Below are 24201 nucleotides of genomic sequence, written 5' to 3'. Positions count from 1 at the left end.
TAGCATAAGGAACAAACTATTCAGAGAAAGGGAATACAATAAGACACGTGGCCACTCACTAAAACTTGAGGAAAGGCGGTTTAACCTTAAAGTGCGTAAGGGGTTCTTCACTGTAAGAGCGGTAAGGATGTGGAATTCTCTTCCACAAGCAGTCGTATCAGCGGGGAGCATAGATAGTTTCAAAAAACTATTAGATGTACACCTTAAAGACCACAACATACAGGGGTACACAATGTACGGTTAAAAGCAAACACACACGCATCATGGGTTGAACTGGATGGACTTGTGTCTTTTTTCAACCTCACTAACTATGTAACTATGTAACTATGTAACCCTGCAAAACATTGCACCTGCAATCAGTGTGCGACAGTTGCAATGCACAGGCTTTGCCAACTATGCCCCCAGCATGTGTTCTATATGGAGATATGGGTCTGGCTGGAAAAGTGCAGCTGAAATACAGAGATGTGAGGGAGGAGGGATTGCTGGCCCATTCTGCACATGTTTCCATGCTTCTACCATGCTTCATGTTATGATCACAAACGTAGACTTGGCCTTTAAAAAAAGGTTAATAAATACGCTCTGGGACTTCTTCATACTATCATCCTTGTAGATCTTGTTATTTATACTGACCTTTTCACAAAATGTTCCCATATGTAAGCAAACACTACCTTTCTAAAATAACTTTTTCCAAGAAATGTAGGTTGTTTCACAAGAACAAATGTATTTAGATAAAGTCAATTAAATAAGTAGAGGGAGAGAGGGGGAAGAGTGTGAGGGAGAGAGAGATAGTGAGAGGGGGAGAGAGAGAGGGAGAGAGAGATAGTGAGAGGGGGAGAGAGAGAGGGAGAGAGAGGGGGAGAGAGAGAGAGGGAAAGAGAGAGAGATGGGGGGATAGAGGGAGGGGGAGAGAGGCAGGAGAGGGAGAGGGGGAGTGAGAGGGAGGAGAGGGAGAGCGAGAGGGTGGGTGAGAGGGAGAGGGAGGGAGAGACAGATGGAGATAGAGAGAGAGAGAGAAGGAGAGAGAGAGGGAGGGAGAGAGAGGGAGAGAGAAGGAGAGAGAGAGAGAAGGAGAGAGAGAGGGAGGGGAGAGGGGGAGAGAGAATGAATATTTTACAGGACATCTGTCACTGAGATCCAGGGAGTATATCCGAGACTGCCTCTGATCTGATCTGTCCGGGTTTTCTATGTTCCTCTCCTATGCAGCTTACCTGGCAGTAGACTGTGTCTCTCCTCCCTGCTCCAATCCTTGATCTCCCAGTGGCAGCTGTTCGGGCACCCTACTGGCTCCGCTCAGTCCCCTGTGTAGAACACATTGTCAGTTTCGGTCTACTGCAGAAAATATAGGTTCTTTCCTACCTTTGAATGCAGAAGCCGCATGGAGACTGGATGCAGAATCCAGAGTCAGGGACAGAGCTGGAATGACTAGCCGATATGTATGGAGGTTGTTTCCTCCTGCTGTGTGCACCTGCATAGCGTGATATTGTTTGCTAGGACTCCAGTGGTCCTAGCAACCAATGATTGCAAGGAAGATTTAAGGAGGGCAGAAGCACAGCACGCAGGAATGCACTGATGACTAGAGTCCTCACTGGCTGCAGCGCACCCACTGATGATACTTAGGGATGATCGAACGGTTCGGGTCGACCAAAGGTTCGACCCGAACATTGGCTGTTCGAGGTTCGGCCGAATTTAGAACTTTTTTCTGAAAAAGTTCGGAATTCGGCAACCAGAACCGACCAAAATGCGATGGTTCAGGAAATGGGCTTTAAAAGCCTGTGATTGGACCAGAACCATCAGTAAAAGCCAATTGAGGGGGCAGGAGAATGCTAGGAATGTGATTGGAGTGACTAGGGGGTCCATAGTCCAATCATTAGTGAATACTCCCCCCAGTATATAAGATAGCCCCCGCCAAATTCCTAGCATTGTTATACAGGGACATGGAAGAGAGTGGAAGCAGTTCTGTGACTTCTGTTACAAAGTGTCATTTAGCAATTATTAGTGTGAGGAAAGGGATATCTAGTGTAGTTAGGGTGCTATTTTCCACTATAGTTAGCTTTAATTATTCAGTTTCTGTAGGAAAAGTGTTAAGTGTAAGGGGACCGTAGTGTAGTGTAGGGTTAACTGACTCTGACTGCTATGGCAGGGTGACAAAACCCTTCCATATCAGGGTGACCGCTATAGAGAAAAGATTGTTTCTCTTGTGTCACTTTCAGAGCACTGATATGGCTTCTCACCGGTCAGCTTGCTTTTTGGCTGCAGGCGTTTATAGGGCTTTTTTGAGGCGATTTTTGGAGTCAGGCATGACATCTGAACATCTGTGTAGGTGTATATATACATACACCCATGTCTGTATATACAGTGGGTACGGAAAGTATTCAGACCCCCTTAAATTTTTCACTCTTTGTTATATTGCAGCCATTTGCTAAAATCATTTAGGTTCATTCTTCTTCCTCATGAATGTACACATAGCACCCCATACTGACAGAAAAACACAGAATTGTTGACATTGTTGCAGATTTATTAAAAAAGAAAAACTGAAATATCACATGGTCCTAAGTATTCAGACCCTTTGCTGTGACACTCATATATTTAACTCAGGTGCTTTCCATTTCTTCTGATCATCCTTGAGATGGTTCTACACCTTCATTTGAGTCCAGCTGTGTTTGATTATACTGATTGGACTTGATTAGGAAAGCCACACACCTGTCTATATAAGACCTTCCAGATCACAATGCATGTCAGAGCAAATGAGAATCATGAGGTCAAAGGAACTGCCTGAAGAGCTCAGAGACAGAATTGTGGTAAGGCACAGATCTGGCCAATGTTACAAAAAGATTTCTGCTGCACTTAAGGTTCCTAAGAGCACAGTGGCCTCCATAATCCTCAAATAGAAGACGTTTGGGACGACCAGAACCCTTTCTAGAGCTGGCCGTCCGGCCAAACTGAGCTATCGGGGAAGAAGAGCCTTGGTGAGAGAGGTAAAGAAGAACCCAAAGATCACTGTGGCTGAGCTCCAGAGATGCAGTCAGGAGATGGGAGAAAGTTGTAGAAAGTCAACCATCACTGCAGCCCTCCACCAGTCGGGGCTTTATGGCAGAGTGGCCCGATGGAAGCCTCTCCTCAGTGTAAGACACATGAAAGCCCGCATGGAGTTTGCTAAAAAACACCCGAAGGACTCCAAGATGGTGAGAAATAAGATTCTCTGGTCTGATGAGACCAAAATAGAACTTTTTGGCCTTAATTCTAAGCGGTATGTGTGGAGAAAACCAGGCACTGCTCATCACCTGTCCAATACAGTCCCAACAGTGAAGCATGGTGGTGGCAGCATCATGCTGTGGGGGTGTTTTTCAGCTGCAGGGACAGGATGACTGGTTGCAATCGAGGGAAAGATGAATGCGGCCAAGTACAGGGATATCCTGGACAAAAACCTTCTCCAGAGTGCTCTGGACCTCAGACTGGGCCGAAGGTTTACCTTCCAACAAGACAATGACCCTAAGCACACAGCTAAAATAACGAAGGAGTGGCTTCACAACAACTCCGTGACTGTTCTTGAATGGCCCAGCCAGAGCCCTGACTTAAACCCAATTGAGCATCTCTGGAGAGACCTAAAAATGGCTGTCCACCAACTTTTACCATCCAACCTGACAGAACTGGAGAGGATCTGCAAGGAGGAATGGCAGAGGATCCCCAAATCCAGGTGTGAAAGACTTGTTGCATCTTTCCCAAAAAGACTCCTGGCTGTATTAGATCAAAAGGGGGCTTCTACTAAATACTGAGCAAAGGGTCTGAATACTTAGGACTATGTGATATTTCAGTTTTTCTTTTTTAATAAATCTGCAACAATGTCAACAATTCTGTGTTTTTCTGTCAGTATGGGGTGCTATGTGTACATTCATGAGGAAGAAGAATGAACTTAAATGATTTTAGCAAATGGCTGCAATATAACAAAGAGTGAAAAATTTAAGGGGGTCTGAATACTTTCCGTACCCACTGTATACACATACACATATATAGGTGTAAAAGTAGCAGAAACATATGCTTGCGCTAATTAAATAATTAACAGGCATATGGCTCCGCTCCTATAACACCTATATGTGTGTATGTGTATAAATATATACAAGTGTGTGTGTATATATATAACCCTATACAGAAGTTCAGATGTTTTGCCTGCCTCCAAAGACCCCAAAAAAATGCCCAAAAAATGCCTGCGCCCAAAAAAAAATGCCCAGGTGTGTTCTTGCAGGCGTTTTTTTGGGCATTTTTTTGGGGTCTTTGGAGGGAGGCTAAACATCTGAACTTCTGTATAGGGTTATATATACACACACACTTGTATATATTTATACACATACACACATATAGGTGTTATAGGAGCGGAGCCATATTAGTGTGAAGTAGCGCAAGCATAGATTTCTGCTATTTTCACACCTATATATGTGTATATATACATACATGGGTGTATATACCCCTACACAGAAGTTCAGATGTTATGCCTGCCTCCAAAGACGCCCAAAAAATGCCCAAAAAAACGCCTGCACATTTTTTTTTGGCGCAGGCATTTATTTGGGCATTTTTTTGGGGTCTTTGGAGGCAGGCAAAACATCTGAACTTCTGTGTAGGGGTATATATATACATACACCCATGTCTGTATATATACACATACACATATATAGGTGTGAAAGTAGCAGAAACATATGCTTGCGCTAATTAAATAATTAACAGGCATATGTCTCCGCTCCTATAACACCTTTATGTGTGTATGTGTATAAATATATACAAGTGTGTGTGTATATATATATATAACCCTATACAGAAGTTCAGATGTTTTGCCTGCCTCCAAAGACCCAAAAAAAAATGCCCAAAAAAATGCCTGCGCCAAAAAAAAATGCCCAGGTGTGTTCTTGCAGGTGTTTTTTTTGGGCATTTTTTGGGGTCTTTGGAGGCAGGAAAAACATCTGAACTTCTGTATAGGGTTATATATACACACACACTTATATGTATTTTACACATACACATATATAGGTGTTATAGGAGAGAAGCCATATTAGTGTGAATTAGCGCAAGCATAGATTTCTGCTATTTTCACACCTATATATGTGTATGTGTATATATACAGACATGGGTGTATGTATATATACCCCTACACAGAAGTTCAGATGTTTTGCCTGCCTCCAAAGTCCCCCAAAAAATGTCCAAAAAAACGCTTGCTACTAAACCGGCAAGGTGTGAAAATAGCGGAGCCATATCCCTGTTCTATAAGTGACCTAATACAAACAATCTTTTTTTATGGTTCTGGACATGCTACAGAGCTGAAACTTCACAGGTACACTTTTTAGACCCCCCAGACACTAAATCCAAAGAAATGTTTTTTTTTTTCAATAATTGGCTATTAGTGTTGAGCGAACACGGACTGTATTATTCGTGTTCGTACCGAATAATTGGATTTTTTGTACCCGAACACGGACACGGACACTTTACTGTATGTTCGGGTAAAAATCCGTGTTCGGTCGTTTTATTTCCGGGTTTTGCATGCTTTGGCGCTCTTTTCATGGCGGGCTTTCAACAGCCAATCAACAATCGTTTAACTGGTGTGCCTTAAGCCATCCCAGCCATGCCTGCAAATGTCTCAGTAGCTGTGATTGGCCGTCTGAAGCATGTGACCAAGTCTTTATAAGTTCGAGGCAGCCGCAGCGGCGTCATTATGCTGCTTAGATTCAGGGACAGAGCACACATCAACGTGCTGGCTGCTGATTAGGGAAAGATAGGCAGGAAAAAACCATTTGTGTCCGGATAGAATTGAGGGACAGGTCGGAGTGTTTAGGCAGGGCGAGTTGTAGGCATTTTAGGGATAGAGTCTGCTGAATTATAGGGTCAGTGTCTTCTACAAACTACAATCGATATTGCTGTGTGGGGGGTGGGGTGAATCTGCACTCAATCCTGATCTACGATCTCTTCTCAATCCTGTTAGGGACAGAGTCTGCTGAATTTTAGGGAAACTGTGTTCTACAAACTACAATCGATATTGCTGTGTGGTGTGGGATTGGAGATAGGCAGGTGTCAGTGATCCACATCCATTTTTCTGTGTGTGAGCTGCAGTGAACACAATCTTTTTGGGCTGCAGTGAACACAATCTTTTTGGGCTGCAGTGAACACAATCTTTTTGGGCTGCAGTGAACACAATCTTTTTGGGCTGCAGTGAACACAATCTTTTTGGGCTGCAGTGAACACAATCTTTTTGGGGTGCAGTGAACAAAATCTTTTTGGGGTGCAGTGAACACAATCCTTTTTGGTGTGCAGTGAACACAATCTTTGTGGGGTGCAGTGAACAAAATCCTTTGTGGGGTGCAGTGAACACAATCTTTTTGGGGTGCAATGAACAAAATCCTTTTTGGGGTGCAGTGAACAACATCCTTTTTGGGGTGCAGTGAACACAATCTTTTTGGGGTGCAGTGAACAAAATCCTTTGTGGGGTGCAGTGAACACAATCTTTTTGGGGTGGAGTGAACAACATCCTTTTTGGGGTGCAGTGAACAAAATCCTTTTTGGGGTGCAGTGAACAAAATCATTTTTGGGGTGCAGTGAACACAATCTTTTTGGGGTGCAGTGAACACAATCTTTGTGGGGTGCAGTGAACACAATCTTTTTGGGGTGGAGTGAACAACATCCTTTTTGGGGTGCAGTGAACAACATCCTTTTTGGGGTGCAGTGAACACAATCTTTTTGGGGTGCAGTGAACACAATCTTTGTGGGGTACAGTGAACAGAATCTTTGTGGGGTGCAGTGAACACAATCTTTGGGGGGTACAGTGAACACAATCTTTGTGAGGTGCAGTGAACACAATCTTTGTGGGGTGCAGTGAACACAATCATTGTGGGGTGCAGTGAACTCAATCTTTGTGGGGTACAGTGAACACAATCTCATACTTCTGAAGGTTTGAGGGTGCTGCCTGTTCCATACTCCCCCTACTCCTCATCTAGCCTTTTAGGGGTACAAACAATAGTAATTGGGGCCTAGTGTGGTTGTGTACGTGTGATATACATACACTTTTTTGGGATCATATTTTCTATTCCGCTATTTAATCAAAAACCTTTGGGGATCAGTTAAATTGGGGGATAGTCTGTGTTGGTACGTGTGAGAGAGATCCACCTTTCCAAGTTGTTGGGGTTCATCTCATACTTCTGAAGGTTTGAGGGTGCTGCCTGTTCCATACTCCCCCTACTCCTAGCCTTTTAGGGGTACAAACAATAGTAATTGGGGCCTAGTGTGGTTGTGTACGTGTGATATACATACACTTTTTTGGGATCATATTTTCTATTCCGCTATTTAATCAAAAACCTTTGGGGATCAGTTAAATTGGGGGATAGTCTGTGTTGGTACGTGTGAGAGAGATCCACCTTTCCAAGTTGTTGGGGTTCATCTCATACTTCTGAAGGTTTGAGGGTGCTGCCTGTTCCATACTCCCCCTACTCCTAGCCTTTTAGGGGTACAAACAATAGTAATTGGGGCCTAGTGTGGTTGTGTACGTGTGATATACATACACTTTTTTGGGATCATATTTTCTATTCCGCTATTTAATCAAAAACCTTTGGGGATCAGTTAAATTGGGGGATAGTCTGTGTTGGTACGTGTGAGAGAGATCCACCTTTCCAAGTTGTTGGGGTTCATCTCATACTTCTGAAGGTTTGAGGGTGCTGCCTGTTCCATACTCCCCCTACTCCTAGCCTTTTAGGGGTACAAACAATAGTAATTGGGGCCTAGTGTGGTTGTGTACGTGTGATATACATACACTTTTTTGGGATCATATTTTCTATTCCGCTATTTAATCAAAAACCTTTGGGGATCAGTTAAATTGGGGGATAGTCTGTGTTGGTACGTGTGAGAGAGATCCACCTTTCCAAGTTGTTGGGGTTCATCTCATACTTCTGAAGGTTTGAGGGTGCTGCCTGTTCCATACTCCCCCTACTCCTAGCCTTTTAGGGGTACAAACAATAGTAATTGGGGCCTAGTGTGGTTGTGTACGTGTGATATACATACACTTTTTTGGGATCATATTTTCTATTCCGCTATTTAATCAAAAACCTTTGGGGATCAGTTAAATTGGGGGATAGTCTGTGTTGGTACGTGTGAGAGAGATCCACCTTTCCAAGTTGTTGGGGTTCATCTCATACTTCTGAAGGTTTGAGGGTGCTGCCTGTTCCATACTCCCCCTACTCCTAGCCTTTTAGGGGTACAAACAATAGTAATTGGGGCCTAGTGTGGTTGTGTACGTGTGATATACATACACTTTTTTGGGATCATATTTTCTATTCCGCTATTTAATCAAAAACCTTTGGGGATCAGTTAAATTGGGGGATAGTCTGTGTTGGTACGTGTGAGAGATATCCACCTTTCCAAGTTGTTGGGGTTCATCTCATACTTCTGAAGGTTTGAGGGTGCTGCCTGTTCCATACTCCCCCTACTCCTAGCCTTTTAGGGGTACAAACAATAGTAATTGGGGCCTAGTGTGGTTGTGTACGTGTGATATACATACACTTTTTTTGGATCATATTTTCTATTCCGCTATTTAATCAAAAACCTTTGGGGATCAGTTAAATTGGGGGATAGTCTGTGTTGGTACGTGTGAGAGAGATCCACCTTTCCAAGTTGTTGGGGTTCATCTCATACTTCTGAAGGTTTGAGGGTGCTGCCTGTTCCATACTCCCCCTACTCCTCATCTAGCCTTTTAGGGGTACAAACAATAGTAATTGGGGCCCAGTGTGGTTGTGTACGTGTGATATACATACACTTTTTTGGGATCATATTTTCTATTCCGCTATTTAATCAAAAACCTTTGGGGATCAGTTAAATTGGGGGATAGTCTGTGTCGGTACGTGTGAGAGAGATCCACCTTTCCAAGTTGTTGGGGTTCATCTCATACTTCTGAAGGTTTGAGGGTGCTGCCTGTTCCATACCCCCCCTACTCCTCATCTAGCCTTTTAGGGGTACAAACAATAGTAATTGGGGCCTAGTGTGGTTGTGTACGTGCGAGATACATACACTTTTTTTGATCATATTTCCTATTCCGCTATTCAATAAAAACCTTTGAGGATCAATTGAATTGCGGGATAGTCTGTGTCGGTACGTGTGAGAGAGATCCACCTTTCCAAGTTGTTGGGGTTCATCTCATACTTCTGAAGGTTTGAGGGTGCTGCCTGTTCCATACTCCCCCTACTCCTCATCTAGCCTTTTAGGGGTACAAACAATAGTAATTGGGGCCTAGTGTGGTTGTGTACGTGTGATATACATACACTTTTTTTGGATCATATTTTCTATTCCGCTATTTAATCAAAAACCTTTGGGGATCAGTTAAATTGGGGGATAGTCTGTGTTGGTACGTGTGAGAGAGATCCACCTTTCCAAGTTGTTGGGGTTCATCTCATACTTCTGAAGGTTTGAGGGTGCTGCCTGTTCCATACTCCCCCTACTCCTCATCTAGCCTTTTAGGGGTACAAACAATAGTAATTGGGGCCCAGTGTGGTTGTGTACGTGTGATATACATACACTTTTTTGGGATCATATTTTCTATTCCGCTATTTAATCAAAAACCTTTGGGGATCAGTTAAATTGGGGGATAGTCTGTGTCGGTACGTGTGAGAGAGATCCACCTTTCCAAGTTGTTGGGGTTCATCTCATACTTCTGAAGGTTTGAGGGTGCTGCCTGTTCCATACCCCCCCTACTCCTCATCTAGCCTTTTAGGGGTACAAACAATAGTAATTGGGGCCTAGTGTGGTTGTGTACGTGCGAGATACATACACTTTTTTTGATCATATTTCCTATTCCGCTATTCAATAAAAACCTTTGAGGATCAATTGAATTGCGGGATAGTCTGTGTCGGTACGTGTGAGAGAGATCCACCTTTCCAAGTTGTTGGGGTTCATCTCATACTTCTGAAGGTTTGAGGGTGCTGCCTGTTCCATACTCCCCCTACTCCTCATCTAGCCTTTTAGGGGTACAAACAATAGTAATTGGGGCCCAGTGTGGTTGTGTACGTGTGATATACATACACTTTTTTTGGATCATATTTTCTATTCCGCTATTTAATTTAACTGGGCCTCCATGCGAGACCTGTGTGCCTTGTTGCGCTGTTTTGAGTACTCCACCAACATGGCCAGTGGCAATGACGCCGTTCTCAGCTTAACTATCCCACTTCTATGCCTCCTTGAAAAAACAATTCGGGCGATGATGGAAGAGGATGTGGCACAGGATGAGGAGGAGGAGGAGGATGAAGAGGTAACATTTCCAAGGCTTTCAGGGCAGTCATTCGCAAGGGGCTCCGAGGGTGGGTTCCTGCACACGCAAACGCCAGGGACGCAATTGTCCAGCAGGGGCACAGTTCTGGAGGATGAGGAGGATGAGGAGGAGGAGGAGCTGGAGGAGGAGATGGAACCATGTTCACAGCAGGGTGGCACCCAGGCCAGCTCATGGCCATCACTGGTGCGTGGCTGGGGGGATACAGAGGACACGGACGATACACCTCCCACAGAGGACAGCCTTTCGTTGCCTCTGGGCAGCCTGGCACACATGAGCGATTACATGCTGCAGTGTCTCCACAACGACCGCCGAGTTGCCCACATTCTAACTTGTGCTGATTACTGGGTGGCCACGCTGCTGGATCCCCGTTACAAGGACAACGTACCGTCCTTAATTCACTCACTGGAGCGCGATCGCAAGATGCGCGAGTACAAGCGCACGCTGGTAGACGCCATGCTGCTGGCATTCCCATCTGACAGCGGGGCCACAGTGGAAGCACAAGGCAGAGGAGGAGGAGGAGGAGGTCGCCAACGCAACCAGGGCACCGCCAGCACCTCAGAAGGCAGGGTTAGCATGGCCGAAATGTGGAAAAGCTTTGTCAGCACGCCACAACAAACAGCAGCACCAGCAGCTCAGATGGAACGTCTTAGCAGGAGGCAGCATTTTACCAACATGGTGGAGCAGTATGTGTGCACACGCCTACATGTAGTGAATGACGGGTCTGCCCCCTTCAACTTCTGGGTCTCCAAATTGGGCACATGGCTTGAGCTTGCCCTTTACGCCTTGGAGGTGCTGGCGTGCCCTGCAGCCAGTGTATTATCTGAACGGGTATTTAGCACGGCTGGGGGCGTTATAACAGACAAGCGCAGCCGCCTGTCCAGAGACAATGTGGACAAGCTCACGTTCATTAAAATGAACCAGGCATGGATCCCACGGGACTTTTCCGTACCTTATGCAGAATAGCAATGGATACCGACCTTACCCACCCATTGTTCCATTTTTGCTCTTTCTCACTCTTTTGGGGTGTACCCTCATTTAAAATTTTTGAAAAGAAGCAGTGTTGGCTACCTCGTCCTCCTCCTCAGGGCCAGATTAATGTAGGGGCTATTGGAGCTGCAGCTCCAGGCCCCTACCTTTTATATAGGCCCCGGGTTGGCCATATTCACTGTTACCGCTCTTCTGTCACTTGTAAACACAGAAGTCTGGCTTCTATGCTCGCTTCCCCAGGCAGCACCCTCAGAACCTCCCCACACAGCGTGAAGGCCGGACAAGGAGGGACAGTTGGCGATGCATGGATGTGTTTATGGGCTTCAGAGACAGCATCCCATGTTGAATTAGGCATGCATGGCTGCACCCTTCCTCCTCTGGGTGCATGGCAAGGCACGGCCCTTAAGGCCCTTCAAAATCCTCAGCACCAAGCCCATGATGCTGTTAATCCGGCCCTGGTCCTCCTCCACCGCCGCTTCCACCTACACCGCCCATAGGTGTGCGCAGCCTATTGCATTAAGGTGTGCACCCCAAAGTTGAAATACACATGCATGTGTTTGCCAGCAGGGAGAGTAATGTATCGGGGCCATGTACCTGTAGGCAAGGAGAAATAGAGCAGAGCAGGTCCCAGGGAGATCTTTCCCATCTCCTCACTGGCAATGCTATGTGCCCTAGGTGATTAGGGTGTGCCCAGGCACACCCAGCACACCCTGTGCGCACGCCTATGTCACCGCCACATCCACCACCACCTCAACCTCCCTCCTACTCCATATGGGCCTCGTCCTTCAGAGATGAAGAAGAACATTGTTTTATTTTTCTGTTTTTTTTTTGTTGTTTTAAGTTATTTCCCTATCCACATTTGTTTGCAGAGCACTTGCCATGCTCTTAATTACGTTTTGCTGCCATTTGCAGCACTCTAGCCCTTTCCTTTGGTGTTTTAGAGCCATTTTAGTGCCTTAAAGTTCGGGTCCCCATTGACTTCAATGGGGTTCGGTGTCCGGGAAAAGTTCGGTAAAAGTCCGGGACACGGACCCGGACTTTTTTTTAAAGTTCGGCCGAACCCGTCGAACACGGACATCTAGGTGTTCGCTCAACCCTATTGGCTATCTATCAAAAATGACAATTTTTAAGAACTTTTTTTTGTGTGATTAATAGTCCCTGGGGCATGACCCAGAACCCTAGGCACTTTTTAGGGCATTTATTGGGTTTTAGGGCTTCAAAATTGTGTTTTTTGATTACCGAAGTTTGGGTCCCATTGATTTCAATGGGGTTCTGAAATCCGGGCCGAACCTTCTGGAAGTTCGGATGTTCTGGCCGAACCGAACTTTTGAAAAGTTCGATCATCCCTAATGATACTCACATTGAGTGGAGCCCAGTGGTGGAACATGTTTCTGCACTGGGCTCTGGGACTCTAGCCCAGATCTGTGGGACCATGGACTTCAGGATGATTGGGAGTAGAGTTGAGCGAACACCTGGATGTTCGGGTTCGGCGAGTTCGGCCGAACTTGAAAAAAAAGTCCGGGTCACAAACTTTTTCCCGATCCCGAGCCCCATTGAAGTCAATGGAGACCCGAACTTTTGAGCACTAAAATGCCTCTAAAACACACATGGAAAGGGCTAGAGGGCTGCAAATGGCAGCAAAATCATCTTAAGAGCATGGGGAAGTGCTCTGCAAACAAATGTGGATAGGGAAATAACTTAAAAGAACATAAAAAACATAAAAATAAAAAATAATCATCTTGAATGATGTAGGAGGAGGAAGAGGCCCATATGGAGTAGGAGGTTGAGGTGGCGGTGGATATGGCGGTGTAGGTGGAAGCGGCAGTGGCAGTGGAGGAGGAGGACGAGGTATCCAACGCTGGTTTTGGTTTTTAATAAAAAGAAATTTTAAGTTCGGGTACACCCCAAAAGAGTAAGAAAGATCAAATCCAGCAATGGCTGGGTAAGGCCGGTATACATGACTATTCTGCACAAGGTACGGACAAGTCCTGTGGTATCCATGCCTGGTTCATTTTAATGAACGTGAGCTTGTCCACATTGGCTCTGGACAGGTGGCTGCGCTTGTCTGTGATAACGCCCCCAGCCGTGCTAAATACCCGTTCAGATAATACACTGGCTGCAGGGCAGGCCAGCACCTCCAAGGCGTAAAGGGAAAGTTCAGGCCATGTGCCTAATTTGGAGACCCAGAAGTTGAAGGGGGCAGACCCGTCATTCAGTACGTCTAGACGTGTGCACACATACTGCTCCACCATGTTAGTGAAATGCTGCATCATCATTCAGTACGTCTAGTCTTCACCCCTGCCCTCCTTGTCGGTCTCCACAATTCAGAATTCCGCAGCAGTTGGCACCTGTGTTTGGTCATCATCCGAGACGTGCTGCGATGGTCCTCCCATGTACTCATCTTGAGACATAAGTGGTTGGGCAGCGGTGCCCTCAATCTCTTCCACTTCTGGGGCAGGGCTAGGTGGATGGCCCTGGGAAACCATGCCAACATCATTCAGTACTTCTAGGCGTGTGCACACATACTGCTCCACCATGTTAGTGAAATGCTGCCTCCTGCTAAGACTTTCCATATCAGCTGCTGGTGCTGCTGCTTGTTGTGGAGTGCTGACAAAGCTTTTCCACATGTCGGCCATGCTAACCCTGCCTTATGAGGTGCTGGCGGTGCCCTGGCAGTGTTGATGACCTCTTCCTCCTCCTCCCTTGCCTTGGCCTTGTGCTTCCACTGTGCCCCCGCTGTCAGGTGGGAATGCCACCAGCAGTGCGTCTACCAGCATGCGCTTGTAGTCGCGCATCTTGCGATCATGCTCCAGTGAGGGAATAAAGGACGGTACGTTGTCCTTGTAACGGGGATCCAGCAGGGTGGCCACCCAGTAATCAGCACAAGTTACAATGTTGGAAACTCGTCGGTTGCAGAGACACTGCAGCATGTAATCGCTCATGTGTGCCAGGCTGCCCAGAGGCAATGAAAAGCTGTCCTCTGTGGGAGGTGTATCCTCTGTGTCTTCTGTATCTCCCCAGCCATGCACCAGTGATGGCCATGAGCTGGCCTGGGTGCCACCCTGCTGTGAACATGGTTCCATCTCCTCCTCCATGTCCTCCTCCTCATCCTTGTCATCCTCCAGAACTGTGCCCCTGGTGGACAATTGTGTACCTGGCGTTTGTGGGTGGAGGAACCCACCCTTGGAGCCACTTGTGAATGACTGCCCTGAAAGCCTTGGAAATGATACCTCTTCTTCCTCCTCCTCCTTCTCCTCCTCATCCTGTGCCACACCCTCTTCCATCATAGCCCAAAGTTGTTTTTTAAGAAGGCATAGAAGTGGGATAGTTAAGCTGAGAATGGCGTCATCGGCACTTGCCATGTTGGTGGAGTACTCGAAACAGCGCATGGAGGCCCAGTTATTGGTGGTGAAGTGGTGCTGTTCCGCAGAGCGACTCACGCGTGCGTGCTGCAGCTGAAACTCCACTATGGCCTGCTGCTGCTTGCACAGTCTGGCCAGCATGTGCAAGGTGCAGTTCCACCTTGTGGGCACGTCACATATGAGGCGGTGAGCGGGAAGGCCGAAGTTAGGCTGCAGCGCTGACAGGCGAGCAGCAGCAGGGTGAGAATGCCGAAAGTGCGCACAGACGGCCCGCACTTTCTACAGCAGCTCTGACATATCGGGGTAATTTCTAAGGAACCTCTGCACCACCAATTTCAGCACATGTGCCAGGCAAGGGATGTGTGTCAAACCGGCTAGGCCCAGAGCTGCTACGAAATTTCGCCCGTTATCGCACACCACCAGGCCGTGCTTGAGGCTCACTGGCAGCAACCTCTCATCGGTCTGCTGTTCAATGCCCCTCCACAACTCCTGCGCGATGTGTGGTTTTTCCCCCAAACAAGCAAGTTTTAAAACTGCCTGCTGTCGTTTACTCCTGGCTGTGCTGATGTTGGTGGTGAAGGTGTTACGCTGACCGGATGAGGAGGTGGTAGAGGATGAGGAAGCGGAGTAGGAGAAGTTAGGAACAGGAGGAAAACTGAAGCGCCCTGCAATCCTCGGTGGTGGAAGGACATGTGTCAAACTGCTATCCGCCTCAGGCCCAGCCGCCACTGCATTTACCCAGTGTGCTGTTAGGGAGATATAACGTCCCTGACCGTGCTTACTGTCCCATGTATCTGTAGTTAGGTGGACCTTGCCACAGATGGCGTTGCGCAGTGCACACCTGATTTTGTCACCCACTTGGTTGTGCAGGGAAGGGATCGCTTGCCTGGAAAAGTAGTGGCGGCTGGGCACGATGTACTGTGGGACAGCCACCGCCATAAGGCTTTTAAAAAAAACTCTGCGTCTCCACCAGACGGAATGACAGCATTTCAAAGGCCAGGAATTTTGAAATGCTGGCATTCAGGGCCAGGGATCGCGGGTGGGTATGGGGGTACTTCCTCTTCCGCTCCAGTGTTTGGGAGATAGAAAGCTGAACGCTTCCACGGGACATTGTGGAGATGGTTGTTGGTGACCCAGGTAGGGGTGTTGCTGGCAGATCCTCTGTTTGCGGGGTGGCAGGTGCCACTGTCGCTACAGAGGTGGATGAAGAGGCAGAGGCTGCAGCAGAAGAGGAAGCAGGAGGAGCCAGAGACCTTTCTTGGTTTTTGAGGTGTCTACTCCACTGCAGCTCGTGCTTTGCACTTAGATGCCTGGTCATGCAGGTTGTGCTCAAGTTGAGAAGGTTTATGCCTCGCTTCAGGCTCTGATTGCACAGCGTGCAAACCACTCGTGTCCTGTCATCATCACATTGTCTGAAGAACTGCCACACTAGGGAACTCCTTTGAGCTGGCTTTGGTGTGCTCGGTCCCTTGCTGCGTTGGGCAGTAGCAGGCGTAGTGTGTAGGGCACGGCCACTCTCCTTTTGCACCCTTCTCCCTCTTCTGCTGTGCTGGTGGCTCTGTGCGACCACCGCCTCTTCCTCCAAACTACTCAGGTCACCTGCATGACGTTCATTCCATGTGGGGTCGAGGACCTCATCGTCCTCCACATCATCTTCCACCCAGTCTTCACCCCTGCCCTCCTTGTCGGTCTCCACAATTCGGAATTCCGCAGCAGTTGGCACCTGTGTTTGGTCATCATCCGAGACATGCTGCGATGGTCCTCCCATGTACTCATCTTGAGACATAAGTGGTTGGGCATCAGTGCACTCAATCTCTTCCACTTCTGGGGCAGGGCTAGGTGGATAGCCCTGGGAAACCATGCCAACAAAGTCATCAAAAAGAAGAAGAGACTGCTGAATGACTTGGGGCTCATACTGCTTGCCTGATTTGCAAGGGGGTGAGGTGAAAGATTGATAGACATCGGCTGCAGGTGCCAACTCTGACCTTTCAGTAGTAGACTGGGTGGGAGACAATGTGAAGGAACTAGAGGCACTGTCAGTAACCCAATCTACTATCGCCTGTACTTGTTCTGGCCTCAACATTTGTAGAGGCACATTAGGCCCTGCAAAATACTGCTGCAGGTTCTGTCGCCTACTCAGACCTTAGGAAGGTGTTTCACTTGTGCGTGTAGCTGACACAGATCGACCATGTCCTCTCCTTGCAACAGGAGCTCCACCAGCAGCAACACGACCCAGGCCACGTCCCTTATATGACCTTCTCCTCATATTTCTCTAATTTAGGATCTTCCCCTAAATGGGTGTTTATTGAATAGCGGAATAGAACAACAGTATCCAAAGGGTGTATCTCACAGTAAAATATGCAGACTAGGCTGCAATTTAATTTTTTTCCCCTAAATGGGTTTTTATTGAAAAGCGAAATACAACAACAGTATCCAATGAATGTATCTCACTGTAATATATGCAGACTAGGCCGCAATTTAATTTTTTCCCCCTAAATGGGTTTTTATTGAAAAGCGGAATACAACAACATTATCCAATGGGTGTATCTCACTGTAACATATGCAGACTAGGCCGCAATTTAATTTTTTTCCCCTAAATGGGTTTTTATTGAAAAGCGGAATACAACAACAGTATCCAATGGGTGTATCTCACTGTAACATATGCAGACTATGCTGCAATTTATTTATTTTTTCACTAAATGAAACGCTGAATTTTTCACTATTGAAATGCGGAATAGAACAACAGTATCCAACGGGTGTATCTCACAGTAACGTATGAATGAGAAATTTTTATTTTTCCCTTTAATTGGTGCTTTTTGAATAGCAGATTAGAACTGCAGTGTCTAAACGCTGTATGACAGTGTCACAGTAAAGTATGAATGAAAAACTGAAAAATAATTGTCCCCTTAAATCGGTGCTTTTTGAATAGCAGATCAGAACTGCAGTGTCTGAACGCTGTATGACAGTGCCACAGTAGAGTATGAATGAAAAACTGAAAAATAATTGTCCCCTTAAATCGGTGCTTTTGGAATAGCAGATTAGAAATGCAGTGTCTAAACGCTGTAAGTCACAGTAAAATATAAAGGAAAAAATGTTTTTTTTTTTAAATCCAGATCAAGCAGACACATATGCACTGAGCTTGCATTAAATGGCTGCTACACGCCGCACGCCGTCCAACTAACAGACTGATAAAAGTTTTTTTGTTCTCGCTATTTACTAGGCTCAGGTCAGGTCAAAAAGATCATGCACTGCACCCCCACACAAAAAAAAATCAATGTAGATCGCTGTCTGATTAAAGAAGATTCTTCCTATTCTTTCCCTGAAAGCAATCTCCAGCCTGCCCCTACAATAATCTCCTATCTCTCCCTCAGCAGCAGCAGGAACCTCTCCCTACAGTAGTTAGAGCAGAGTGACGTGCGGTGCTATGTGACTCCAGCTTATATAGAGGATGGGTCACATGCTGCACTGGCCAATCACAGCCATGCCATTAGTAGGCAAGGCTGTGATGGCTTCTAAGGGCACACTAGTTAAACGCTTGCTGATTGGCTGCCTTGCAGCTGTTGAAACCGCGCCATTAAAACCGCGCCAAAACATGAAATAAATTACCGAACAACGGACTGTATCCCGAACATACAGTGAAATGTTCGGATCCGTGTCCGGGTACCAAACACCCAAAAGTCCGGTACGATCCCGAACAATACAGTCCGGGTTCGCTCAACCCTAATCATGATGTTTGACGGTGTCATATACATGGTCTCTCAGGCGGTCGCGTAACTGCCTGGTTATTCCCCCGACATAGTGGACATTACATATAGCACAAGTGATGAGGTATATCACATTTTTTGTATTACAATTAATGAAAGATTTTACACCATACTCTCTTCCACTTGTGCTAGATCTAAATTTGTCCCCCTCAATAATTCTCGGACAACATGGTCAATCATTTGCACCACATTTGAAGTTGCCTCTGAAGCTTAACCAATGTGTGTTACTGGGTCTCTTCGATGAAAAGTAACTAGGGGATAAATACTGTCTCAAAGTAGGGGCTCATCTTGACATCACTTTAATCCTATTTTTAAGAACTTTGGTGTAGACCTCATCCTGATATAGCACTGGAATGTACTTCTCTACAATTTTCCTCACCTTGCAAAATTCCATGCTATAATCTGTGGAAAATACTGGTGCACTACAATTGCCAGCCCTTTTTCTTATACCCCTCAAGAGGTTTCCCCTGGGTGTGGCCAAGGCGATGTCCAGCACTCTGTTCAAATCAGCAAAAGAATAACCACGCTGAGTGAAGCGCTGACACATTTGTTCAGACTCATACTGGTAATCCACTTCCTCAGAGCAAATGCGGCAAATCCTCAGCATCTGACCCGCTGGAAAACCCCTGTTGGTATTTCTGGGGTGCCCAGAGTCAGCTCTGAGAATGGTATTACCTGACAATGGTTTTCTGTATAGATTGGTTCTCACTTTGCCCCCACTATGTGATAATGCCACATCCAAAAATGGTATAGTATGATCGTTTTGTTGTCCTTTGAATCTTAGGTTTAATTCATTGCTATTAGGATATTCTATACATTTTCCCAACACAAACCCAGCTCAATCAAGGATAAAAATCAGATCATCTATGTAGGGATCAGAGCCGGTACGAGGGGGGCGGAAGGGAAGGATGCCCTGGGCGGTACAATTTTTTTGTAGGGAGGGGGCGCAGTGAAGTGTACTTCTAAAAAGTGGCTGGACAACTGTGTGTGTGTGATTGATACAACCACTAGTAGCTGTAGCTAGTTACATAGTTACATAGTTACATAGTTGGTGAGGTTGAATAAAGACAAAAGTCCATCCAGTTCAACCTGTGTAGATGTGTGTGGCTGTAATCATCTTGCATACCCCTGAATGTTCTGATCCTTGAGATGTACGTCTAAGAGTCTTTTGAAAGCCACCATACTACCCGCAGAAACCACCTCATGTGGTAGAGAATTCCACAATCTTGTAGCCCTAACAGTAAAGAACCCCCCACGTTGCCTGAGGTTAAAACGCTTCTCCTCTAATCGCATTGTATGCCCCCGAGTTCTCATGCAATCCCTTCGACTGAACAGCTTTTTTTCTAAGCCTAGATCCCCATTTAGATATTTAAAAATTGCTATCATGTCCCCCCTCAGGCGTCTCTTCTCCAGGGAGAATAAATCAAGCGATTGCAGACGCTCCTCATAATCAAGGTCCTCCAATCCCCTAATTAGTTTAGTTGCCCTTCTCTGGACTCTCTCCAGCTCCAACACATCCCTTCTGAGGACTGGTGACCAGAACTGGACCGAATACTCCAGATGAGGTCGGACCAGAGTTTTATAAAGTGGAAGGATTATAGTTTTATCTCTGGAATACATCCCTTTCTTTATGCATGCTAATATTCTGCTAGCCTTGGCAGCTGCCGCTTGACATTGCATGCTGTTGCCTAGTCTATCATCAACCAAGACTCCCAGATCCTTCTCCATTTTTGATTCTCCCAAGGGTTCCCCTCCTAACGTGTATTGTGCTTTTATGTTTCTAGTCCCCAAGTGTAAAACCTTACATTTCTCCACGTTAAACCTCATTTGCCATGTCTTTGCCCACTCCGTTATTTTGTCCAGGTCATTCTGTAGGATATCTGCTTCATGCTGTGCTGTTATTGTCCTGCCTAATTTTATGTCATCTGCAAAAACTGATATTGAACTACTGATCCCGTCCTCAATGCTGTTTATGAATAAATTGAACAAGGTTGGTCCTAGGACTGAGCCTTGGGGGACCCCGCTTACTACCTCAGACCAGTCTGAGTATGTGCTGTTTATTACCACCCTTTGGATACGCCCTTTTAGCCAGTTCCGTATCCAAGAGCAAACCCTGCTGTCGATACCTGCAGACCTTATTTTATAAATTAAGCGCTTATGGGGAACTGTATCAAACGCCTTAGCAAAATCTAGGTACACCACATCCACTGGTCTGCCCCTATCTAGCTCACAGCTCACCTCCTCGTAGAATGTTAAGAGATTGGTTTGACAAGAACGCCCATTTGTAAACCCGTGCTGGTTACTACTGATGATGCTGTTGTTCTTAGCAAACTCTACGATATAGTCCCTTATCATCCCCTCCAGAAGTTTACATACTACTGATGTCAGACTGACAGGCCTATAGTTTCCCGGTATATGCCTCTGACCCTTTTTGAATATCGGAATCACGTTAGCTTTCCTCCACTCCCCTGGTACATCTCCTGTCCTAATACTGTCCGCAAAGATCAGGAACAGTGGTCTGGATATAACCTTACTGAGTTCCTTGAGTACTCTCGGATGTACGCCATCCGGGCCTGGTGATTTGTTTGTGTTGAGTTTATCCAGCCTTTCCCTGATTTCCCCCTCTGTTAGCCATAGTGGCAAGTCCTGTGTATTACTACTAACTATACAGTCATGGTCAGTGTACCCCTCCGATTCCTGTGTAAAGACTGATGAGAAAAAGGCATTCAGTACGGTTGCTTTATCAGTGTCCTCTGTAACCATCCTCCCATCATTGTTAATGATGTAGCTGCACCTCCTAGTTATTTTTTAGTTGGGTGGGTAGGGATTAAAACCTCTGACTTTTTTATTGCTGTCCAAAGACCCCTATTACCCCATTTTTTTGAGTGATTGCCCAGAAGGGTGTATCTGCAGTTATAGCAAATAGTGTACCTCTGTAGGGTCCAGTAGAACACGATAAGCCAGAAAACCAGAATATTTGACTTTAGTTTTTCAAATTACATTTCAAGCAAACTGATAAGTAGTCTAACAGACCAGGTTCGGAAAAGTGTATTAGTTTGCCTGGCCAAGCAAACTGGTAATCTGTGGTGTTTCCACAGACCTCCCCAGTTGATGCCATTTCACTTTTGGCATATAAGCTGATTCAGTTTTTGATACCGATAATGATTATGTTTATATCTAACTAGTTGCTGCCCTGATTGTCTGGAATGCAAAGTTTTTGTCTGATTCCAACTTGGTTGCTCATTGTAAGTGAAATAATTATTTCTGATATAATAATACAATAATAAGCGTAATTTGCAGATCCCCTAATGTTTAACAACTAACCTTCTTTACAGTAGACCATGCCAATATTTGTACAACTGTTCAGTTATTTACATGTTCTATTGTCTTTGTCTTTTAGATTTCTGATTCCACCCCAGCTTTTGGCAGCCACATTTTCAAAAGTGACCAGACACTAGCCGGCCGAGGAGATGAAAAGAGGTCTACAGATTCTGGGGCCTTCTCCATAGGATTATAGAATTTGGCCCCACTCCTTTGCTGTTCTTACCCTAAACTACTTTATGTATATAGTTGACTATAACATCCTACACATCTTCTTCATATATCTGGCATCTGATATTAGCTAGACTATCCTAAGCTTCATTGTCTTGCTTTATCACTTTGCAGTCGAGCTGCCTTTTCAACTACTGATCTACCATCGTAGTTTAACATTTCACATTTATTTGTCCTTGTCACTTCAGAGCCTTACAATCTCACTGACACCTCACAGTATGCCTTAAATATGCATCAGGAAAGACATGGGTATAGTGTCCTAATAATTCTCTTGTAAACAACACAGTAGAATAATATTTAATTATTTGTGGACAAATAATATGAAGCAATTTTCAGGACAGGGTAGTTAGTACAGTCTTCCTGATAACGCTTTCATATTTCATACTATTGTCCACATTTTTGGAGCTAAAAAAAAAATACAAGAATGAAAATGCATTTTATGGCCTCTCTAATTACCAGATTCATGCCTAACTGAATCTTTATGAGAAGTTCTAGAAAACCTTAGACCTCCTGCAATATTAAAAGAACTGGAAGATTTTGTTATGAAATATGGTACAGAGTTCCAATATACACCATTAAGATCTTGTGTGATAGCAGTTCCTAAAGGATTTAAGCTGAAAACAAAGGATAACTTACTCATTAGCAGGTCCTTTATATCATATGTTGTAAGTTTTGGTTATTGCATACATCCAAGTAAATAGCTCTCTGTTGGCATGTCTATGCAGTGCCAGTCATTGATTATAGATAACATAGGCTTGCAAATAAGGAAAAAAAGCAGTTAATTCTCAAGCAGAACTTAAATAAAAAAGTTAATTTATTGCTCATGTATTGTACCTTTTATTTAAAATCTTAAAAAAAAAAAATTATAAAATAAAATAGTTAATTTAACAAACTGGTAGATGATTATTCCTATATAGATAGGTAAGCTAATGTGACCAGACAATGGTACTGGCAAACAATGGGAGGAAGCAAATTATTTTACCACAGATATACAGTATCTCACAAAAGTGAATACACCCCTCACATTTTTGTAAATATTTTATTATATCGTTTCGTGTGACAACACTGAAGAAATGAAACTTTGCTACAATGTAAAGTAGTGAGTGTACAGCTTGTATAACAGTGTCAATTTTCTGTCCCCTCAAAATTACTTAACACACAGCCATTAATGTCTAAACCACTGGCAACAAAAGTGAGTACACCCCTAAGTGAAAATGTCCTAATTGGGCCTAATTAGCCATTTTCCTTTCCCGGTGTCATGTGACTCGTTAGTATTACAAGGTCTTAGGTGTGAATGGGGAGAAGGTGTGATAAGTTCGGTGTTATCGCTCTCACTCTCTCATACTGTTCACTAAAAGTTCAACATGGCACCTCATGGCAAAAAACTCTCTGAGTATCCAAAAAAAAGAATTTTTGCTCTACATAAAGATGGCCTAGGCTATTGGAAGATTGCCAAGACCCTGAAACTGAGCTGCAGCACGGTGGCCAGGACCATACAGCGGTTTAAAAGGACAGATTCCACTCAGAACAGGCCTCGCCATGGTCGACCAAAGAAGTTGAGTGCAGGTGCTCAGCGTCATATCCGGAGGTTGTCTTTGGGAAATAGACGTATGAGTGCTGCCAGCATTGCTGCAGAAGTTGGAGTACATCCCTAAGTGAAAATGTCCAAATTGGGCCAAAAGTGTCAATATTTTGTGTGGCCATCATCATTTTCCAGCACTGCCTTAATCCTCTTGGGCAGGGAGTTCACCAGAGCTTCACAGGTTGCCACTGGAGTCCTCTTCCATTCCTCCATGACGACATCAGGGAGCTGGTGGATGTTAGACACCTTGAGCTTCTCCACCTTCCATTTGAGGATGCCCCACAAATGCTCAATAAGGTTTAGGTCTGGAGACATGCTTGGCCAGTCCATCCCCTTTAGCCTCAGCTTCTTTAGCAAGGCAGAGGTCATCTTGGAGGTGTGTTTGGGGTCGTTATCATACTGGAATACTGCCCTGCAGCCCAGTCTCTGAAGGGAGGTGATCATGTTCTGTTTCAGTATGTCACAGTACATGTTGGCATTAATGGTTCCCTCAATGAACTGTAATTCCCCAGTGCCGGCAGCACTCATGCAGCCCCAGACCATGACACTCCCACCACCATGCTTGACTGAGGCAAGACACATTTGTCTTTGTACTCATCACCTGATTGGCGCGACACACGCTTGACACCATCTGAACCAAATAAGGTTACCTTGGTCTCATAAGACCAC

The 24201-nt window shown here is 45.3% G+C and overlaps 1 protein-coding gene across 1 annotated transcript in view; it reads left to right on the top strand.

The window, feature by feature from the left end:
* The window catches only part of P2RX3 (purinergic receptor P2X 3), a gene marked incomplete at both ends in the record, with an annotated part of 285859 nt that extends 263944 nt beyond the window's left edge, over positions 1–21915 (top strand). The window contains one exon of the mRNA XM_082268304.1: positions 21799–21915. Within this exon, the coding sequence (XP_082124430.1) occupies positions 21799–21915 (117 nt within the window). The remainder of the gene's footprint in view (positions 1–21798) is intronic.
* Between the last annotated feature and the right edge of the window lie 2286 nt (positions 21916–24201).

The sequence above is a fragment of the Pelophylax lessonae genome (genome assembly GCF_965119305.1).
Source record: "Pelophylax lessonae genome assembly, chromosome: 9".
Taxonomy (NCBI): domain Eukaryota; kingdom Metazoa; phylum Chordata; class Amphibia; order Anura; family Ranidae; genus Pelophylax; species Pelophylax lessonae.
The sequence above is the reverse complement of the archived record's forward strand: the minus strand, read 5'-3'. Positions and strand labels throughout refer to the sequence as shown.